The sequence below is a fragment of the Radiomyces spectabilis genome (assembly GCF_025331425.1).
Source record: "Radiomyces spectabilis strain NRRL 2753 chromosome Unknown BYT42scaffold_8, whole genome shotgun sequence".
NCBI classification, from domain to species: Eukaryota; Fungi; Mucoromycota; class Mucoromycetes; order Mucorales; family Radiomycetaceae; genus Radiomyces; species Radiomyces spectabilis.
Genome location: NW_026251933.1, coordinates 1,264,661 through 1,284,521, shown reverse-complemented (window position 1 = coordinate 1,284,521; position 19,861 = coordinate 1,264,661). Strand labels below are relative to the sequence as shown.

Below are 19,861 nucleotides of genomic sequence, written 5' to 3'. Positions count from 1 at the left end.
GAGAGGTCAATGATCTCTTATATCAATGGCATGAGTTTGTTTTCAAAGAGACTGTTGTCTAACAAGACGGAATGAACGGTAGGAGGGGCCTTGTCAATATCAGAGACATGTGAGCTTAGTTTGGCTAGGGTATGAAGATCACAGAACGACATACCAATATCCAAGGTCATACGCCTTGATCTACGGTTTACTGATAAAATACAAAGGTAATATCGATCGATATCACATCGACAAACCCTGAAGTCACCGGTTACATCACCAACAGAATTGAATACTACATCTATCTTTCGCTTACTCATGTTGCTATCATATACTGTAATCGGCAATACCAACAAAGCAGGCAGGTAAGTGATACCGTCTACATACGTTGCTAGTGTGCGTGTGAGTTTTTCGGCCGATGCGTCTTAGTAAAGATCGTTCAAAACAGCTCCCTGAAGTTTGCCCAAATTCATTGTTCATTGTCGGTTGGGTCATAGCTGCCTTTGTCGCCAATAACCACTTGCGATCTCCCATTCCTCCCCCCAAAAAAAACCGTAGATAGTAGATTGATAAATGATATGTATTTGTCTTGTGGTTTTAAGATTGATTACTTGAATAATGTTTCATTTAACGGTGCATGACGCCACGGTTACTTTATGTAATCTTTGCTTTGCCCCCCCCCAAAAAAAAGACGGGGTCGCAAAAAGAAGTGATAGCTTGGTCTATAAAACACTAGTGTATAAAAAAAGGAAGTCTCGATTGATTATTGGGGGAACCAAAGAGAGAGGGAGAGATGGAAAAAAAGGATATACACAAAGAGGAAAAAGAAAGAAAGGAACCGAGGGGTGATATCATATAAAAAAGAGCGAGAGACAGAGAGAGGAAAAGTGTATGTGGATGGTTTGTATTCAAAGCAAAGAAAAGAAAAGAAGGGGGTGCCCTTAGCAGGAGTTCTCTACCACTCAACTCTCCCTGGTAAAAATCTCCCTAACCTATCCCTTTGGCGCACATAAATAGCACTAATGGGAGATGCGTTATCAATCGAATCCACCTTTCTTTTCTTTCTTTTCCTTGTTTCCGTTTTCCTCTATTCTTTTGTTACAGATCAAGATGAAGTTCGTCAGTACCTGCTTCATTGCTGCTGCCTTGTTCGCTGTCACCTCGGCTCAAAAACCTATCGTTTCTGTCACATCGCCTTTGTCAGGCACTAAATATAAAGCCGGATCAGAAGCCATCATCTCTTGGATCAACCCTGCCGTACCAAATATCCCACAAATCGTTTTGGCCAGAGGTCCGTCGTCCGCACTACAACCTGTGATGACCATTGCACAAAACGTCAATGCCGCTGACGGAAAATACGTCTGGAAGATCCCTCTCGAAATCGAAAACGGTGATGAATGTGAGTATCATTTTGTATCCTTCTATTCCCTTTTTTGGGGGTTCATCGTACGCTAATCATTTTATTTGATTGGATAGATGCTTTCGAAATTGGTCAATCACCCGATCTGGCATTTGCAGGTCCATTCACCATCGAGGGAGGTGTCGGTGGCACATTGCCAGCGTCGTCAAATGGAGGTTCATCGTCGACTTCCAACAATGGCATGCCCGTCGGCGGTTCGCCTGCCAATGCCAACAGCAATTCGGCCGCCACGCCGGCTGCCCCTGCCAGTAGCGCGCGAGCTAATCAAGCCGCCGCTCGTCCTTCCGGATCCAACTCGGCTTCCTCCGTAGCTACCCGTTCATTTGCTTACGTTCAAATGATGACAGTGGCGGGTGTGGCTGTGGTCGCAGCAGCTCACATCCTCTAAAAAATCCGTAATTTGCTTCTTGTCATTGTTTTTTGATTCACTAATGTTTCTTTGATTTTCCTTTCACCATTCTTGTTTTCTGTATCAGGACCATACATTTGATCTTACCAAAGGTCAGCACTTTCTGCTTCCATCGTCTTTTCTTCGTTCTATCTCTCTCGAGTTTTGTTTTGTGTTCTTTTTCTTCTTTTTCATCTATAACCATAGTACACAATAAAATTACGCATAGTTACTCTTGCTTCATGAGCACAGGAAAAAGTCCAACGGGAAAAAAAGCCTAACTCAGGGGTATTCGTTTTCACATCATCATTCTGCAGCACATCTGCATGCACGCTTTTTGAGTTTGCTCGAATCTTTCGGAAACGGGCATAAACAGACACATTTCAGCGCTTTCGTAGTTTTTATGCACACTGTTGAGCCATCAATCAACCGACATGAGATCGGCTTGCCAACTACGGAAGACCAGCGGTTTCATCTTGTGCTTCCGGCATCAAAGGCAGGTTAATTGAATAGGTCTGGTCTCTCGCTTATCCTGCGCTTGTCCAATTTAACCAAACGAACCAGCTATTCGGGCAATTTGGTGCGGTTAGACAGAACATCGAAAAAGAAGTAAGTGGCGATTTCCTTTCTCTGTAGTGATTTTGATGCACGCCATCGGGTTCTTTCATTGGTGCATTTATTTCATAATTACCTTTTTTTTTTGGAATCGTTCAGCCAGCAATAAGTTATATTGTAACGGTTCTTTACACAACCAGCCCTAAGAGGAGTTCATTGCTTACAGGTTCACAAAAAAGACTGATTATTGAAAGAATATTCCATCAAATCATCCTTGGAACATACATAATCTAATCAAAGTTCAGATAAATTCTAATTGGAATACATAACTCTTTACTGCATTGTCTGACGGCTCCACTAATGCAATAGACACATTATTATGCATATAAAGATATCGTTTGTCGATGCGAGCTTGTTAATTTTGTGAGCAAACCGTCTGAACACTCGTTCACAACCAATCTGGTCCAACTTCTCTTTCCTTCCAATATACGTAGTCTAGATTCCTTCACTGCGTTATCAACAGTACGAACGATACACTTGAGGTTACAAACTGCAGCATGTATTCGGTGCAGGTTGTTTCTTGACACTTTATGAGAATTGTCAGGAAAGCGATTTCCAGAGGATACAAATGGCCCATCGGTTCTTTCTGTTTCTTGCTGAAAGGAACATATCGTACAATTCGAACTGCTGCTGATCTAACGGAACGTCCATTTTTTTTTCTCAGCTTCTCAACTTGGCAATTATAACTACAGTAACTGCGCGTTTGGTATTACATAAAGCACGCAGCAACGGCGCTGGCTGTCCCTAGGCGAATCACCTTTACACCCTCACACGCTTTCAGCAAGCATGCATTCGTTGTTATGCTGGTCAGGCAATTACAACCCACAGTATTACAAATGTCGATATATAAACCATCTAATGATAGTCACATTATACAGTAATTCTTTCAACTAGTAGCGTTCTGGATGATTGTCAGAGCCGCGCTTTTTCATGTGCATCAATCCGCGAAAGCAAAAAACTACATCTTTTTGTGTTCAACACCGCCGATCGTGATAGGTATTCAGGGCCGACAGGGAGTGATCAAATTTGGTAATGCATTCGGTGGGGATTTTTTTTTCTTTCTTGTCTGACTTGCTTCTTTTTTTTTGACACGTACGCGATTGACACCTTTTTTGGGCATGTCACAATCAATCAAGCGTCGGGTCAGTTCAGACGACGAAGTCAATGGGACGTCTTCTTCGGCAGGTCATTCTTCTCCTGTAAGTTACAGTAAAGTATTCCGTGATTCCTCTGTCTAACAGAGAAAAATGTCAAATTAGAGTAACAGCAGTCAGAGAAAGCGGGCCAAAGTATCGCCAGCCCAAGATAATGAAGAAACAAGCGACGATAACGTTTCCGTCTCTGAAGAGTTGGAAGTGCAGCAAGACGCGGAACATACCAGGACTCAAGTCGATATCTCGTCTACGCTGGTAAATCTTTTGTCAGATCACGAAATTAAAAAAACTCCAGTCAGTGATTAACCTTGCTTGATAGGATGTCGCGGAAGCAGGCACCATTGCTCGCGTCGAAGTCGTGAACTTCATGTGTCATAAGTACCTCAAAGTGGATCTTGGACCAAAAATCAACTTCGTCATTGGTCACAACGGCAGTAAGCTCATAGCCGCTTCACGATTCATACTCACCTATTAATCGTTACAATTAAAGGTGGAAAGAGTGCTATCTTGACCGCGATTACCATTGCCTTGGGTGCCAAAGCCAATTCCACCAATCGTGCCAAAAACCTTGGCGCTCTTATTCGTGAAGGTGCAAAGTAAGTGAAATTCTGACCAAGTGTGTCTAGATAAACAGAGACTCAATGGACGGCATTCTATAGCGCTGCGCAGGTGGTGGTGAAAATCACCAACAAGGGTGCCGATGCCTATCGACATGACATTTACGGCGATTACATTCAGGTGGAACGTAAATTGCACAAAGACGGCACCGGTGGTTATAAGATCAAGGATGATAAAGGAAGAATTGTCTCCACCAAGCGAGAAGAATTGACCGCCATTTGCGATTTCATGTCCATCCAAGTTGACAATCCCTTGACTGTTCTCAGTCAAGACAATGCGCGTCAGTTTCTCAACTCCAGCACGCCTCAGGATAAATACAAGGTAAAAGTCAAGAAAAAAGGATCTTTTTATGGCCACCAGTCCTGACACTATTCTGGTAGCTGTTCATGCGTGGTACGCAGTTGGCTCAATTAGCCGAAGACTATGATGCAGTGCGTGAAAGTATCGATATTACGCGAACCATCCTTGAACGTAAAAAGCAGTTTTTGCCGGATCTGCAAAAGAAGGCTAAGGAAGCCGAAATTAGATTTAAGGAAATGTTGGAGACGCGCGAAATTGATACCAAGATTGATGAGCTCAACAATGAACTGGTCTGGGCTCAAATCATTCGCAAAGAAAAGGATGCAACCGCTGTCAAAGCCGATGTGGGTCTAGCCGAAAAACAGCTGGAAGAAACCAAAGCTCGCTTGGATCGTTCCAAAGTAGGTCCCCCCTCCCCATTTTATAACTCTTTGCCGCTTCTGATCTATGGGGACACGATAACTCACTCTTGCTTTTAGCTGAAAACCGCCAAGTTTGTTGAAGAAATTCAAAATATGACCGAAAAAGTCGATGGCTTTAGACGCTCCAATGTTCCCGATCAAACCGAGAAACGAAAACTCACGGAAGAGAAATTGGCAAAGGAGGAGAGCTTGCGTGGGCTTGCTGTAAAGTATTATCCATAATTTTGCTTGGTGTGAAGGAGAGGCAGCTAATACTTAATTGTCTGAAGAGCGATATCCGTCAAATCAACAGTTACGTGAAAGACGCCAAAGCCCGCATACAGAAATATGACAGCAATATTGCAGCCGAAAACGCTAAGCTAGCTTCCATTAACCGCGATAAAATGGAAAAGATCAATGCCAAGATCAAAGAGCTCACCGAGATGAAGCATCAAAAAGTCAGCCAACAGCAGGAGTATAACCAAAAGCAAAAGGACCTCAACGGCGAACACGACCGATTAGACAATAAATCCAAAGAGCTGACCATGAAAACCAGAAATCTCAAGTCGCAAATGGATGATATTCGAAGCACACTTCGCAACTTGCGAGCACAGAAAGAGAACAAGCTCAAAGCATTTGGATTGAACATGCCGGATGTGTTGAGTGACATTGAAGCCGAGACTCGATGGCGCATGCGAAAACCCGTGGGGCCGTTTGGTCGGTACCTCCATTTATCCCATCCTCAATACGCAGACGTGTTGGAAGTGGTGCTTGGAAAACAGCTCAACTCTTTTGCTGTGGAATGTTTCCAAGACAAGGCCTTGTTGATGCAGATTCTTCAACGCCGCAACATGTAAGTCCCCTCTCAACGTCAATCAAAAAAGCAGCCAAGAATCTTACCGATACGTTTCAAGGGCCCGTATTCCCATCGTGGTCGCCAAATACGATCTTTTCGATTATTCCCAAGGTGAACCTCTCCCCGAATTTCTTACCATTCTCCGGGCGCTACGTGTAAGTATCTCACAAGATGAGTGAAACAGAGAACTTCCGTTCGCTGACCAGTTGTTGTTGATAGTTTGAAGATGAGTGGGTCAAGCGTCAGATGATTATTTCGAGCAATATCGAGCAAGTGATTTTGATGGAGGATCGTGCTGAAGCCGATCGATTGATGTATCAACGTCCCGCCAACGTCAAAGGCTGTTTCACCAAGCACGGTCACAGCATCGGTGCCAAGCAGGGTATGCGTACCGATACCATTAACAAGTACCGGGGTCCGCCACGGTTCAAAAAGGATATCGAGCCTGAGATTCGGTAAAACGATTATGCAGATAGCGCCTTGAATGAGAAAGTTTATCTAAATGTGCCCTTTTTCATAACTTGTAGAGAAGCGGAGCAGAATATGCAACAGTTATTGGGCACAGAGAGACGCTTGCAGGACGAGTTACGACAATGTGCTTCAGAACTGACCAGGGTTCGCTCTCAGTTGAACGAGGCCAAGGTAAGACCGTGATAAAATGACAAGTTTGTATCTGTATAACGACTAACGGGATTCCACAAAGTCCGCTGTCGCGAAATTAAGCAGTGATATTCGTCGCATTGACAATGAAATCGAGCGATATCAGGAAATGATCAAAGAAGATGAACCAGTCAACATCGCTGCCATTGAAGAAGAAAAAGCGGTAAGTCTCGTGGTTTTTGTGAAGGGTAGGGATATTCGACGATGAACTGAGAGCCCCATTTCTACCTGTTGTGTGTAGGAATGCGAGAAGAAGATCAAGGCGCTGGTTGGCCAGTTTACCGGATTAAAATCGAGCGAACGAGAGATTCATGAAAGCTTGATTGGCATCACCGAACGTCTCGCGGAAATTGAAGGCGAAGAAGAGGCGCGAGACCAAGAAATACGTACCATGCGTGTATGTAATCTGTTCTGTTATTTTGCTTTCCTTGATGCGCAGTAAGGACAAACCTAAAGAGAACTGTCTCTTTTTTAGGAAAATATTCAAAAGATTGAAGCCTTGCGATCCAATGAGCTTCAAAATGTGAACAAGCTGCAAGAAAAGTATGATGCACGCGTGATCCGCCTGGAAAGTCTACGCAACGAAGCTCGACAGCTCGAACGAACGTGTCAGGTACAGGATGGATAGAGACTAGACATGGACCATGAGTGCTGACGATTATTTTTGTTATTGTAACGCAGGCTTGGATTGAACAAGCCATGGCAGAATATCCCGATCGTGTCGACACCAACCGAAGAGCGGAAGAGATCCAGCGTAAAATCCAACATTTGGAAGTGATTCGTACTGAGAAAGAAAAAGCGTAAGTGTGTCGAGATCCATAACAACAATCCAAACCATGTTTGCGACAAACAAACTCATGCTTCCTACTTTTCTTAGAGTCGGCGCCAGTTTGGAAGAAGTGGAACAGGAAGCCAAGGACGCGTTAATAGCATGGGATGACGCTAAAACCTCGATCGAACAAATGGAAGGCCTCATCAAGGTAAGTTTGCGCAATAAGGCATCTGACGAAGGCATGTTGCCTGACTGTGATGTTGCGATCTTTTTTTTAGAATATGAAGGTGATGCTGGAAGAACGTATGGCGCGCTGGGACGTCTTCAAAATGTACATGTCATTAAGTGCCATGGGTCATTTTTCGTATTACATGCATAAGCGTGGTGATACCGGTCAATTGAAATTCAACCATGCCAAGGAACGCCTGGAGGTTAGAGTAAGTAATCTGGCGCTGAAAATCAATGGAAAAAAAGAAGGTTCTCATATGGAAATGTTTACTCTGAATGATCTCAGGTGGCTACAGGCGATCAATTCCGAAAAGGCACTCGACAGAAGGATTCCAAATCACTGTCCGGCGGTGAAAAATCATTTTCTCAAGTTAGTTTGCTTCTTTCACTGTGGCAAAGTATTTCTTCTCCCATATTATGGTAAGCGACAAGGGCCTTACGGTTCGATTTGAAACATAGCATATTAATCAATTTCTTAAAAGTCTTGATGAATTTGACGTATATATGGACGCTGTCAATAGAAAACAAAGCATGAAGATGATGGTGAGCATATTTCTTGAGGATCCATCCAATGATATGTCGCGATTTAACCCTTTTGATATGTTGCTTTGATAGATGGATTCCGCCCATGAGAACAGTTCACAATATATCCTCATCACACCTCAAGGTATGGATGAACATAGGCTACTCACAAAAAAATAAGAAGGGGGGAGGGTGGGCGTGTCAGTTACAACGGTTGGTATTCACCTTTTTGTTTTCTTGCAGATGCCAGCAACATGAAACCGGGACCTTATGTGACGATCCATCGCTTGGCAGATCCGGAACGCCATGCGGAATAGAATGTTGGGTTGGGGGTCATTTGTAATGTAATTTTATTCTTTTTTTCTTTCTCGTGGTTTCGCATCACCAAAAAATGTACATGATTATAAATAAAATAAAATCTTGCCAAGCTTATTGTGGTTGAAACATGGAAACTCATGAAAATAAGCTCACCAAGACATCAAACGAGAAGGTAAAGAAATAGAGAAAAGTGTGCAGCAACGATTCGCACGTCATGTGTTACTATGGATTTGTGTTTTCAAGCTGTTGTTACACTGTGGCAGGATCAAACCGATGGTGGCGGTTTGCCGAATCCATAATGGTGTCGTACAAATTCGGCTTCGAACTGAAGTGGCTGAAGCCGTCTTCTCATGTCAGCGATAGGACTATAAAAATAGATACGATCGCGCGGTGCCAAGATGTTGCACTGAGCGGAGAGTGAATTTTCATGAATACAAATACAAAATCGAGGAACGAACTAGCTTCTGGTTTTTTCACCTTCTCCTTTTTCTTTTCTTTATTTTTTGGACTCCATTTTTTCCAACTCTTATGGCCACTAAACGCCAAATCCACAGTGCACTATTTTTCTTCGCCGTAGTAGCAATACTACTGGCGATGGTCGATGCCTCGCCTCTTGTAGCTCGAGCCCCTTTGGATGATCAAAATACAATCAATCTGCCGAGTATGTATTGAATCGGAGGAAGAAAAAAAAATAACAAGTTACAGAAATGCTAAATTTAATGTACCCAATGTTTTTAGTTTCTGGAGCTACGGTGACTGTTCACAGCGTGATTCTCAGTATCATTTTATTCATTACGGGAGGCTACCTTACCTTTGCGGGAGGTGTGCATCAATATTTCACCATGTTCATCGTTGGATTCTATGTCGGTTCCAATATTGCCTACATCATCTTGACCAATGCTAAAGACGACTATGGCCCAAACACCGATACCATTTTACTCGTGGTGAGTGTGGTGGTCGGTATTCTAGCCGGTGCCCTGCTGTCTTGCTGTTTCTTCCTGGCCGTTTACCTGTTGGGTGCTTTGCTCGGTTACATGGCCGCTATTTGGTTATTGTCGTGGGTGGATAACGGTCTCATTCAAAGCAACTGGGGCCGTGCCGTGCTTATTATCTGTTTTGTGATTGTTGGTGTGCTTTTGATGGCCTTCCTTGAACGGCCCATGATCATTATTGCCACCGCTTTCATTGGATCCTTTGTTATTTTTGTTGGTATCGATCTGTACGTCAAGACCGGTTTTGTCGAAGCCATTAATTCCCTTATTCGCGCCAAATCATTCGACGGAAGCGCATTCCATTCCGACAGCAAACTTCGCGGTATGTTGGGCGGTTGTTTAGCCTTGGCCGTGGCCGGCTGCTTGATCCAGTGGCTCATGATCCGTCGCCGTACCCATCCTCCCATGAGTTGGTCGCAGCGTTATCCTGCTGGTCAATACGGTTGGCGCCGAGTCTAAATGAAAACACAAAAGCATATACATATTTATATCTTTCCCCCAAGTCCCGTAGTGTAGTAACCAATCAAAACCATCATATCCTATCGTATCGTGTCTATGTAAATAAATTGTATCATTATTCTCTTTATTTTCGTTTTGAATCGGATAATCGGCTGGTTCTGTAAAAAGGTAACCATGCCATTCGAGAATTTCTTGAACTAAAACTTGGTGCAAACGTACGATGGATCATCATGCTCCAAACTTTAGTGTGATGGCTCATGATTATCCCACACGCAAATCGACGTTTTATGCATCACAAAGAATGATATATTTCTTGGATGCCACTTTTTTCTGTATAATCTACCAAAAAAAAAAAAAAAAAATACTACCACACACTGAGAAGCAGTAGATACATGTAGTAGGCAGAAAATAAAGCGTGTGCGTTCGCAAACATATGAATGTGTGTCAAATCGGTTTTACTAAAATAGTTTCAGAAGTGATGGTCCCCGTCTCTGTCTATTTCGGCAATGGGACTTTTTTGGAATGCCGATGCTCAGCAAGCGACTCTAAATAAAGACAGACTTTTTACACATGAGCGCCAAACTACCGGACCTCAACAGTGGTGAACGGTTCAGCTGTATACGGATTGACATAATGTGAACTGATAGGTACGGAGGCTCCCTCGGTCACTGCCTTTGATAGCTTTTCGGTTAATTGGCATGTCATGTGTGGCGCAGTCGGGTGGACTTTTTTTTTTTTTTTTTTTTTTTTTTTTGGCCTCGTCGCCAGTGCCGTATGTCACTTTAAAAGGCCCTGCTTAAACAGTGTTTGCTATTTTGAAAGAATTGAACCACTTATATTGACCCACTGCCCTTCAAGCAGCGAATTATGCCTTGATGAGTTAGATTAGAAGCACTTTGTAGCTCGGAAATTATCCATTCCATGCTCCATCATTCAAATAGCCATTGCGTGCTTACAGTTATTACCGTGAAGGAACAACCGATCTTGATCCTTTTTTTTTTGTTTGGCTTCAAAGGTGGAGACGTCATCTGGATCCCATCTGTGCATTATTTATTGTTGGTCACTTGGGCGATGTCGCTTTTTCCGGTTCCCCAGGCTGCAATATTCAATCCACAAGTCGGGCATAAACTGCTCCTTATTGCCCTGTTTCAAATGCTTTTGAAACGGCGCTCTTCTCCTGGCTTTCACAAATTCTTTTTATTTTATGAATGCTATAAAAATAAAGTGAAGACACAACATGATAACAGCTAATTAATGTTAAATTATTTAAAGAAATTTCGTTGGCACAATTTCTTATTCCATGTATATCCTTCTGAGATGCGAAAGCAAATAGAATGATCATTAAGCAAAGTAATCGCGACGAATTTCCACAGCAGATGTTGTGTATTTCTAATTGAACTCAACATCCATCGTCTACAGCTGTACCATGGGTGTGGTTAGAATGGCATGGGGGTGTGCCAGTTCTAACGTCTGAGGTAGAAGGTTCGATCCATTGGTAGAAATCATAATTTTATCCTATCATCTTTAGCGCACTTTTTTGCACGACGGTGATCTTCTTACAGTAATACGTTCTTGACCGCACGATGAACTGTTCTTCCTTTCTGCATGGCCACACACGATCAACCAAGACGACTGATACCCTGGATTTCAAATTCAAAGCAGTAAGATAATTTGCAGTGATGGTATATCCAAACGCTGATATTCACAAATACTAACATGAGCTTCTTTTTTTTTCTTTTTTCTAACTAAAGTCTGGAGGAGGACTTCCATATTTTGTGCAGAAAATCGACCGTCGGCGCAATAGACGGTTCAGCTTATTTGGTGGATGTTGTAGGCATCAAAAACCGTGATCGGCATCCACGTATCCAACAGTAACTGCCTTAACATCGACCAGCTTTAACCGTTTTGCAAGTTCTTGACCTTCGTCACGCAAAATGTCATTTTGGACCGTGATGATCAAAGCGGGAGGAAGTCCTTTAAGCTCCACAACTGAGGCCTCTGAGGGCACTACCGTAAGTATAACGTGATATTTGTGCAAGCATACGTATTATTTCCCTTGGATACATTATGTTGGCTACAACGCTTTCCAACTTGCGAATAAAAAAAAGGTTGTTGGCCCACTCTCCACTTTGCTATATGCGCCATCTTAGTGGACGAGACTCTGTTTTTTGTGTAACCTCAATCCACTGCTCTCAAATTCTGCATACAAATTAAACAACCTAGCATAAATTGAGTCCGCTAAACTCGAAACGGTTCAAGGAACTCTGAGGAACGAACGCGACGGTTACGTGACACAGCTTCCTGAGATGGGTCATGCAGTTTTTGGATGTCAATGTTACCAAGATCTTGAATGTTGTGCCATTTCCCGCGGAACTGGTCCTAACTGAATAGGAAATATTGAGGCTAATAGTATTTTAAGAGCAGGTGCACCAAATAAAATGAGTTGCATTGCATAAACCCCGTGGGGTCAAGCTGTTGATTACACCGATCCGCTTTCAATAACCATATCAACAAAAAAATGATCAAACAACAAGGTCAACTTCTTTAAGCCAAGTAAAAAAATACTTTTTTACGTTCATGTCGTGTCTCGCGTCCAGGATTTTTTTTCGACGCGTCGAGCTGCATTTCAAGATCCTTTTTTTTATATTCTTGTTCTTATATAAGTTTTTCAGATCCACTTCTTTTTCTTTATCTTTACTTTATTCTTTGTTTCAGTAAGTAACTACGGTCATTCTTTCAGCCTTGCTGAGAGAAACTAACTTTTCTTTTAGAAATGTCGACCTATGAAGAATATGTACGACAAATCACAGGGGAACCCCAGCGCTTACCCTCAGTCCGGGACATAATGCGCCCAACAATCCCACAAAGACGCAGGACTCACCAGATCCCGCCGTTCAGTAAGTTTATTTTTTGGGTTCAGATTTGCTTGTTGTTCTATATCTTGTTTATTTCTGATGATAGCTCCTGCACTGGCCAGGTACTTTCTAGCGGATCCACGACGGATGGACAGCCCTGACCGTAATTATTCGGTTTGATTTCTATACATTGATGTTATTAATCATGTTTTCTGCTCCAAGACGCGCGATTGCGTCGAGAACGAAGATTGCGGCAACGCATTCATGAAGTGAGCCGCCAGCCGCTCCCAACACCCCGTCCTTCGCCCGGTGCTCCGCCTGTGGCCGCACCTGTTGTTCCCCCTGTTGTCTCGCCCGTCGTCTTGCCCGCTGCCTTGCCTTCGCCTGCAGCTTCGCCTGTGGCGTTGCCCGCTGCTTACCCGTCGTTGCCTTCGTCTTCTTCGGCGTCTCCTTTCTCTTCTTCTTCTGTCTCCTCTTTTGTCTCGTCTTATTCATCGTCTTCGTCTTCATCCGTCTCTGCGTTCTCCTCTTCCTCCTCCTCCTAAGCTAAGTTCCATACCTTATATATATGATCTGGTCAGCTCCATATTTTCTGAGTACTAACTGTTAGTTGTCATGAATAGCTTTCCTTCCTTTCCGCACATGGCACTCCATGTTAATTTTTTAAAAAAATATTTGTAAATAAATACGTTTTCGCACAGTTGCTATGTAGTCAAATGAGACAACGTTTTCCCATATGTCAGCTCGTTGCTGCCTTCTATTAAGATCTATTTGCTTTCCCCTAGAATCGCTGACTTTTTAGCTATGAATAAAAGGGTTGCCGGTCGAATCGCTCTGCTCTATGATTTATGGCCATCTTATTGGACGATTTTTTTTTTCTGAACCTGGTTGCACTGCTTTGAGCTTCTTTTGTGTATGAATAAAAAAAAATAACAAATTGCGAATAAGCTCCAATCGAGCAATCGTTTTAACCTTTCTGTTTTGGCAATTTGTCCTTTTCGTTTTATCTCTTTTTACCTTTCTTTCTGCCATCGCTTGTCATCATTCTCGCTCGTTGCTTGCTGCTTTCCCTTTGGTCCTCGCCTTCCATGATTACATAAAATCTCCTTGGCTCAAGTTGCCGCCTGCTTGGGTTTCTGTAGTATCATTTAGTCGGTTGGATATTTTTTTTGTAATAGCCATTAGTTTGGTTTCATCAAATTTGACATAAAGTCATAGAAAGGCTCATTTTCATTATGGTCTTAAAAAGAGACAACCAGCAAAGTCAGGAAAAAGGATTGTACAGGTATTTAATTCAACTTATTACAGAAGAGCATAACCATGACCGATCGGCTTAGAAGCGGGGGTTTCATACATACCTAAGGACCGATCTGACATGAACTATAAGCGTCGTCCTCCAGCGTTTCTCTCGTCACGTCTGACTTTGTAATAAACAATACAATCTAGTTTAGAGAGCTAAAACACGGATGATAATACAAGCAGTTGATCCATCGATCGAAGAGTAATTTATACAAATAGTCATCACGAAATACGAATTAATAGAGAACGAGTTTCAGTTTCAGAGTATTTCTTGATTCTCACTATTCTTTATCATTCGTTTATCTTCGAATAACCAACGCAGCGCTTGTTTTCGATCTGTGAAATAAAAAGTTACTGTACCGGCCCAATCACTCTGGGCTTTCCTTCATGATCCCCAAGCTGGTCGGAAGAGCTCCCAATCTAAATTCGGTCAACTGGACCAATCAATTACCAAAGACCAATTGATGTCTTTCTCTTTTTATTATTTACCCTGCATCCCTTATTTCTGCCAATGTGTCCGTCATGATCCATTTGGATGATATCATTTCAGCGTTCCCTTTCTTTTATGGGCTATTTGCCATTGGTTCCTAAACCTTTCAAAAGCCAGAAAATGTTGGCTTTTTAGGAATAGCCAGCTTTGCGACTATTACTTTATCTTGTCCCTTTGTATATGGCCGTCACTTTTGAAAGAAAAGCCGTTTTATTTTCTGTCACAACTTACTTTTTTTTTGTAGATAGCAAGCGCGGTACCGTGGACGCGAAAAAGAAGTACGGCAAGTCCTGCGGTCCCTACTAACCCGACAAAGTATAGGGGTGGGCATGGGGAAGCTGTCCTCGCACACACCGCTCGAAAAATTGTGATGGCAATGATCTTGAAAGAAGTAACCGTAGATATGCAATAGATGTTCTACAGCTGCAATCAAAAATAGCAGAATAACATCGGATCTGGGAATCGCATTGAATTTAAATCACCAAGTGCAAGCGTACACGATAAGCCGTGCCCACAAATGGATCACACAATTTTAATTCACCGTCACCGATAACCAACTTCCTGTCAACACGTCCATACAATGTCTGAATCCATATTTATTCAACACACTCACCAAAAAAAAGCAGTATATATCTGAAAAGTACCTTTGATCTATGAACTTGCAACTAATTCTCCACGAAGAGGTTGAATACCCGCTGGCGCCACTCATCACTCAAACAATCCTTACCTCTGTGCCAAAGAAAGCAAAATTGTACTGGATTCCCAACCGCGTCATGATCTATGCCATATCCGTCACCAGGGATCCTCTAAGTTACTGTACTCCTCATGAACGTGGGTACGTGCTTCTATTTGCTGTAAACCAGACAGGGCACAAGGCTAAACGGTTGCGTTGTAAGCTTCGAATCAAACACGAACAGAAGTCAACAGTTCGGTCCATCCTCTCGGCAGACCGCTCGTACTCACCTCCCTGAACGTTGCCAAATGAATTCATCAGATATTCATAAACATCCAGTTTCTGCCTCCTTATCTGTCCACTGATGGAGCCATTGATTGCTTGATTTCAATGCGGCTGATCAACCCATTCAGACCGAGCTAACTTAACCTGCACCGACACTGCCAAGCACATTGCCTTCCCGTTTGGGAATAGTTGCTATGATACCATCATTCGTCGATGTTTGCGCAAAGCCTGCCAATTTTTGATATCATGTTCCCATGTACATTAATGTTGTTACCGTTATTCGTCAAATTCCGCTTAAAGTCAATGCTTTTCCAGTTGTCCGGCCATTCCTCGGTGTTTCTTGCCAGATATCCGACTCGGGGGCCTCATATACAAGGTCATCACAAGTAATGTGCCCATGTTGTCCGCAAATTGAAACCTTGCTACCAAGCCCAAATTTCCCATAGTCTGTATCAGGTTGAAATCTTTTGATGAGTATCCATGCAAATAAGGTAGCATCCTTTTACCCAATTTCCATGCCCCTACTTACTTGCCATCATACAGCTTTGCTTTTGTCCTCAATATACTCTCGAATTCATATGTCTCGACCTGTTCGGAATTTAAACAACCCTTAGCCGGGTTCGTACGGTGCGTCAAGTATCATGGACAGTGATTCAACAAAGTAGATGCGGCGAATGGCTCCGGAACATATCAGCCACCTTGGAAATGGTGTAACAAGTGCCACAGATATCGTCAACTAGAATACAATCCCGACCGCGAACATCAACCACAAGAATGAATTCAATGCTTCGAAAATATGCGCCGTTCTTCATGAATAAAGCAAAATCCATCTGCAAACGATTGGCGATTGAAGTAGCGCTGGAGTGGAGGAGGTTCGTCAGCCGCATTCCTTTTTGATCAAATGGTCATATCGATAAAAGAAAACTTTCCACCGTTTAGGACCACCCGCATTTTGATAACTGGAAATCTGCAACTGAATGTACTTGATGATACACGGACGGCTGACAAGGTTACTCACTAAGCAATAAAACAAGCCTTGCAATTAGATCACACAATTGAAAATCCAGGCACCGTCCAGCGTCCACATCCATCAAATTACCTTTTGTTCATCTCGTGGTCGCTATGTCTCCCATCATCTGAGCGTCATGAAGATCCTTTGCAATGATAAAATCAGCCTCTTGTTCCGGAGCCAGAAGAAACCCACAAGCACAGATTCTTATCGTTGCGATTTACCTTCTAAGAGATCAGGTAGTTAAATGTCTGATCATGGAGCCACTCACGATAGGACGATTTCTCGGTTTGGGTTCCAATCGGCGCACCAACTGAACTAACACGAATGCTGGGGAGTAACGGTCTTGCTGGGCGGGGGGGGGACAAGAGAGAGGCACCCTCAAGCTTTCCGAGCGACACCGGCTTGACAGCTCTAGGAGAATAAGAACCGACCGCAGTGATACCTCGGTCGAAGCAAATGCGTTGACCATAACCACAAGATTGTTATTGCAAGTCCGTAACCGCGATTGGATAATGTACACATCGTGATCTCGACCGAATGTCTGACTGATCCGCTACCATCTTCTCTGCCACGTATGCACTGTGCTCTTCGGCATGTCATCGCTGGAAGCGCACGAATAGAAGGGACCAAAACATACGTTATTCATCCGTTTCCTTCGGCAATTCAAGTTGTATTTGTACCTTTCGAAAATAAGTAAGGAGATATAGTGCTGCATTTAGCCGCATTGACCAGTTATTGCACAAAATAAGAGTTAAATATTTTGACAGAGGTTGCACAAAGAAAAAGCAAGTTTGACACTGACGTGTTTTGCTTGCTTTTTCCGGAATTGGAACTACCCTTACTGATTGGTTGAGATGATATTTACCTATTGGGATGACATCGCACCTCCATGATGAAAAATAATGAAAATCGTATCACTGCAAGGTGAATATGTATTATTCTTAGCCAATGATATACGACGTATTAAGAAGAAAGAGCAATGCACCAGTTTTGATGGACTGAAATCTGACAAATGTGTCGTGTGGAAAGTACTCCGAGCATTCACTGTATTCAGGGCACACAAACAAAAAATTCTTGGCCAATAAAAATGCCTTATATTTCCACAGCGTAGGTTTTTGTTCTTTCTCCTTTCCCTACCTGTTTGACAACAAGAAGCACAGCATTCAAGATCAACAACTGCAAAGACCAATCTTGAAAAGCTATGACGAGTGACCCTTGTATCCATCTTTTAAAGTTTTTCGAGTTGAGTATGCTTTTATTTAAGGATGTGATCTTTCTACTTATGCAAAACGTTATCAGAGCTTAAAATCCAGGTTACTCAAACTGAAACACAGATCCATCAGGTAAAATCCAATGTGATTGAGGCCGAACGACTTTTTATCCTTCAGGTTGAATGCAAGTGATATATACAAGATGGACAATTACATATCCGGCACAGACACCACCGATACGATCTATTTTCACCGACATGGATCTCTCCTTCGCTCGGGATACTTCCTATCTGCCATCATCTTCTCAGATCCAAACGTCGTTGTTGCTGTCGGTGGCGCATCTTTAAAGAGGCGAATAATTAGGAATCATATTCACACTCATCAATAATCATTGTCTGATAGATCATTTATGTTTTTAATCTCCTTCTGTCTTAGTCTATCCTTTCTTAATCTGATATCAGCAAGCCATTCAGAGAGACAATAGACGAAAACAAGGACATATCGAAGGAAGACATCAGCTAGCTGATAAATGACATGAATAAAGGTCCGTTTGTGTATATATCAGTATTGCAAATCAATGTTTTTATTCATAGAAATTTATCTGATGACCATCTCCCGAATCGGGCGTGGAAGATGGGGCTTCTATTCATGTAACTAGTGTTAGTACTCAGAAGACTAGGGCTGACCATGTAAAATATGTATTACGGACCTTTTGAGGACGAGGACCAGGACGAGGACCAGATGGAGGACGAGGACGAGGACCAGGACGAGGAAGAGAAGACGAGGGCGAAGGAGACGAAGACGACACCAAAGTTGAAGACACGAAAGGGACCGAGGACAGGAAAGGGGAATAGGAAGACGAAGGCGAAGACCACGCCGAAGAGGAGGGGAACGACGAAGAAGATGACGGCGAGCGGGCAGGTGACACAGATGAAGGCAAACGCCGGGTCTCAGGTACAGACATGATCATAGGTCCGGGCGAGTGCGCAGGCAAGCGAACAGGCGAAGAGCTGGGAGTGGGGAGCGCCTGTTGTCTGACCTCGACCATACGCCTAATCTCAAGTGCACGCTGTCGACGTCTTTCCTCTTTCAGCAGAAAACCATGATTAGAAACATCAATTATAGAAAAACCAAACCGTATGCTTACTGTGGACCCTATGTAAATGGGACGACGGTTCGTGCCAACCGGGTGGAGTCAGTGTGCAGGCTATCATTAAACGAACAAAATTTAGAACAATAATGCAAAATCGAAATTTAAACAATGAACTTACAAAATGTCCTGAAATCGTGTGTTCTGCGCGGTAACGGGGACATCGGACGCTCGAAGTCCCTAGCCGATTTCGGTTTGGGCGGGAGCGGGAGGTTCATCTCTTTCAAAAATTCTTCAAGGCTTTGCATTTCTAAGGAAAAGGTTAGTTTCTCTCATTCTCAGGTTAGTTTCTCTCATTCTCACAGAAAAGTTAAAAGAATGACAGTTAAAAGTTACTTACTGAAACGAAGTTAGAAAGAGGCTAAAGAAAAAGAAGTGGATCTCACAAAGGTTTATATAGAACAAGAATAAAAAAAAAATCGACGTTGAAATGCCGCTCGACGCGTCGAAAAAAAAAAAAAAAATTCTGGACGCGAGACACGATATGAACGTAAAAAAGTATTTTTTTGCTTGGCTTAAGGAAGTTGACCATGTTGTTTAATCACTTTTTATTGTTAACATGGTTATTTAAAGCGGATCGCCGTAAGCAACGGAGTGATCCCTCGGGGTTCATGCAAATGCAGCACAGTTATTTCGGTGCACCCGCCCTTAAATACCATTAGCCTCAATTTTTCCTATTCGGTTGGGACCTGTTCCACGGGAAACGGCACAACGTTCAAGATTCTTGGGAACATTGACATTCGACCATCGCATGACCCATCTCAAGAGCCTATGACACGTAACCGTCGCGTTCGTCCTTCAGAGTTCCTTGAATCGTTTGTAACTAGCAATGGTTTTTTCAAGGCTATGTTTCGCCGATTTGAATGCAAAAGAGCGCTCAGGACACTCACTGCAATTGAAGGTGCAAAATAACTCTCGGCCAATAGGATGGCTCTAAATTCTTCCCACAGCGTAGTTTCTTTTTTTTATTTCTCCTTTGGTCTATTAGCGTTTCACAATAAAGAAACACAACATTCAAGATCATTGGGAACATTGAGATGCAACAACTGCACAGCCCATCTCAAGGAGCTATGACACGTAACCGTCGCGTTCGTTTCTCGGAGTTCCTTGAACCGTTTCGAGTTTAGCATACTTCAATTTTGCTATAGCTTCTTTTATTCAGTGATATGTAAAAAAGGTCAGAGCACTGCCAAGGTTACACCAA

At 42.9% G+C, this 19,861-nt stretch overlaps 7 protein-coding genes across 7 annotated transcripts; 5 read left to right on the top strand and 2 right to left on the bottom strand.

Moving 5' to 3' along the window:
- Positions 1 to 1,031: 1,031 nt before the first annotated feature.
- BYT42DRAFT_517249 (uncharacterized protein) lies at positions 1,032 to 2,053 on the top strand. The gene is made up of 2 exons (XM_051565231.1): positions 1,032 to 1,378; positions 1,456 to 2,053. The coding sequence occupies exons 1-2, from the start codon at positions 1,090 to 1,092 to the stop codon at positions 1,785 to 1,787; spliced, it is 621 nt and encodes a 206-aa protein (XP_051422475.1). The 5' UTR covers positions 1,032 to 1,089; the 3' UTR covers positions 1,788 to 2,053.
- A 1,232-nt stretch (positions 2,054 to 3,285) lies between these two features.
- BYT42DRAFT_574286 (uncharacterized protein) lies at positions 3,286 to 8,342 on the top strand. The gene is made up of 21 exons (XM_051568827.1): positions 3,286 to 3,601; positions 3,662 to 3,811; positions 3,876 to 3,990; positions 4,047 to 4,152; positions 4,216 to 4,495; positions 4,555 to 4,875; positions 4,954 to 5,100; positions 5,166 to 5,728; positions 5,790 to 5,886; positions 5,951 to 6,186; positions 6,259 to 6,373; positions 6,435 to 6,554; positions 6,633 to 6,788; positions 6,867 to 7,004; positions 7,073 to 7,191; positions 7,269 to 7,371; positions 7,442 to 7,600; positions 7,678 to 7,811; positions 7,874 to 7,934; positions 8,007 to 8,058; positions 8,157 to 8,342. Exons 1-21 carry the CDS (start codon positions 3,521 to 3,523, stop codon positions 8,228 to 8,230), a joined length of 3,327 nt encoding a protein of 1,108 aa, XP_051422474.1. The 5' UTR covers positions 3,286 to 3,520; the 3' UTR covers positions 8,231 to 8,342.
- Positions 8,343 to 8,647: 305 nt separating this feature from the next.
- Positions 8,648 to 9,804, top strand: BYT42DRAFT_574283 (uncharacterized protein). Its single transcript, XM_051568826.1, has 2 exons — positions 8,648 to 8,892; positions 8,970 to 9,804. The coding sequence occupies exons 1-2, from the start codon at positions 8,760 to 8,762 to the stop codon at positions 9,680 to 9,682; spliced, it is 846 nt and encodes a 281-aa protein (XP_051422473.1). The 5' UTR covers positions 8,648 to 8,759; the 3' UTR covers positions 9,683 to 9,804.
- A 630-nt stretch (positions 9,805 to 10,434) lies between these two features.
- BYT42DRAFT_574282 (uncharacterized protein) lies at positions 10,435 to 11,185 on the top strand. Its single transcript, XM_051568825.1, has one exon. The coding sequence runs from the start codon at positions 10,604 to 10,606 to the stop codon at positions 10,931 to 10,933; it is 330 nt and encodes a 109-aa protein (XP_051422472.1). The 5' UTR covers positions 10,435 to 10,603; the 3' UTR covers positions 10,934 to 11,185.
- A 1,270-nt stretch (positions 11,186 to 12,455) lies between these two features.
- Positions 12,456 to 13,082, top strand: BYT42DRAFT_615107 (uncharacterized protein; the record flags this gene model as incomplete). The annotated part of the gene is made up of 3 exons (XM_051571923.1): positions 12,456 to 12,579; positions 12,644 to 12,700; positions 12,760 to 13,082. 3 exons carry the CDS (start codon positions 12,456 to 12,458, stop codon positions 13,080 to 13,082), a joined length of 504 nt encoding a protein of 167 aa, XP_051422471.1.
- Positions 13,083 to 16,623: 3,541 nt separating this feature from the next.
- Positions 16,624 to 17,061, bottom strand: BYT42DRAFT_383746 (uncharacterized protein). The gene is made up of 2 exons (XM_051563318.1): positions 16,977 to 17,061; positions 16,624 to 16,898 (listed from the first exon to the last, which is right to left on the bottom strand). The coding sequence occupies exon 2, from the start codon at positions 16,894 to 16,896 to the stop codon at positions 16,708 to 16,710; it is 189 nt and encodes a 62-aa protein (XP_051422470.1). The 5' UTR covers positions 16,897 to 16,898; positions 16,977 to 17,061; the 3' UTR covers positions 16,624 to 16,707.
- A 1,081-nt stretch (positions 17,062 to 18,142) lies between these two features.
- BYT42DRAFT_605945 (uncharacterized protein) lies at positions 18,143 to 19,007 on the bottom strand (the record flags this gene model as incomplete). The annotated part of the gene is made up of 5 exons (XM_051571135.1): positions 18,998 to 19,007; positions 18,779 to 18,907; positions 18,655 to 18,714; positions 18,217 to 18,593; positions 18,143 to 18,149 (listed from the first exon to the last, which is right to left on the bottom strand). Coding segments are annotated over exons 2-5 (570 nt in total), but the record flags the coding sequence as incomplete, so codon positions are not given.
- Between the last annotated feature and the right edge of the window lie 854 nt (positions 19,008 to 19,861).

Bases quoted from the DNA above. Each gene is read 5' to 3' on its own strand.
- BYT42DRAFT_517249 (XM_051565231.1), top strand. From the start codon at position 1,090: ATGAAGTTCGTCAGTACCTGCTTCATTGCTGCTGCCTTGTTCGCTGTC. The intron at 1,379-1,455 runs GTGAGTATCATT...TTGATTGGATAG, and splicing joins AATCGAAAACGGTGATGAAT to ATGCTTTCGAAATTGGTCAA.
- BYT42DRAFT_574286 (XM_051568827.1), top strand. From the start codon at position 3,521: ATGTCACAATCAATCAAGCGTCGGGTCAGTTCAGACGACGAAGTCAAT. The intron at 5,101-5,165 runs GTAAAGTATTAT...AATTGTCTGAAG, and splicing joins AGAGCTTGCGTGGGCTTGCT to AGCGATATCCGTCAAATCAA. The intron at 6,789-6,866 runs GTATGTAATCTG...TCTCTTTTTTAG, and splicing joins AAGAAATACGTACCATGCGT to GAAAATATTCAAAAGATTGA.
- BYT42DRAFT_574283 (XM_051568826.1), top strand. From the start codon at position 8,760: ATGGCCACTAAACGCCAAATCCACAGTGCACTATTTTTCTTCGCCGTA. The intron at 8,893-8,969 runs GTATGTATTGAA...CAATGTTTTTAG, and splicing joins AAATACAATCAATCTGCCGA to TTTCTGGAGCTACGGTGACT.
- BYT42DRAFT_574282 (XM_051568825.1), top strand. From the start codon at position 10,604: ATGCTCCATCATTCAAATAGCCATTGCGTGCTTACAGTTATTACCGTG.
- BYT42DRAFT_383746 (XM_051563318.1), bottom strand. From the start codon at position 16,896: ATGACATGCCGAAGAGCACAGTGCATACGTGGCAGAGAAGATGGTAGC.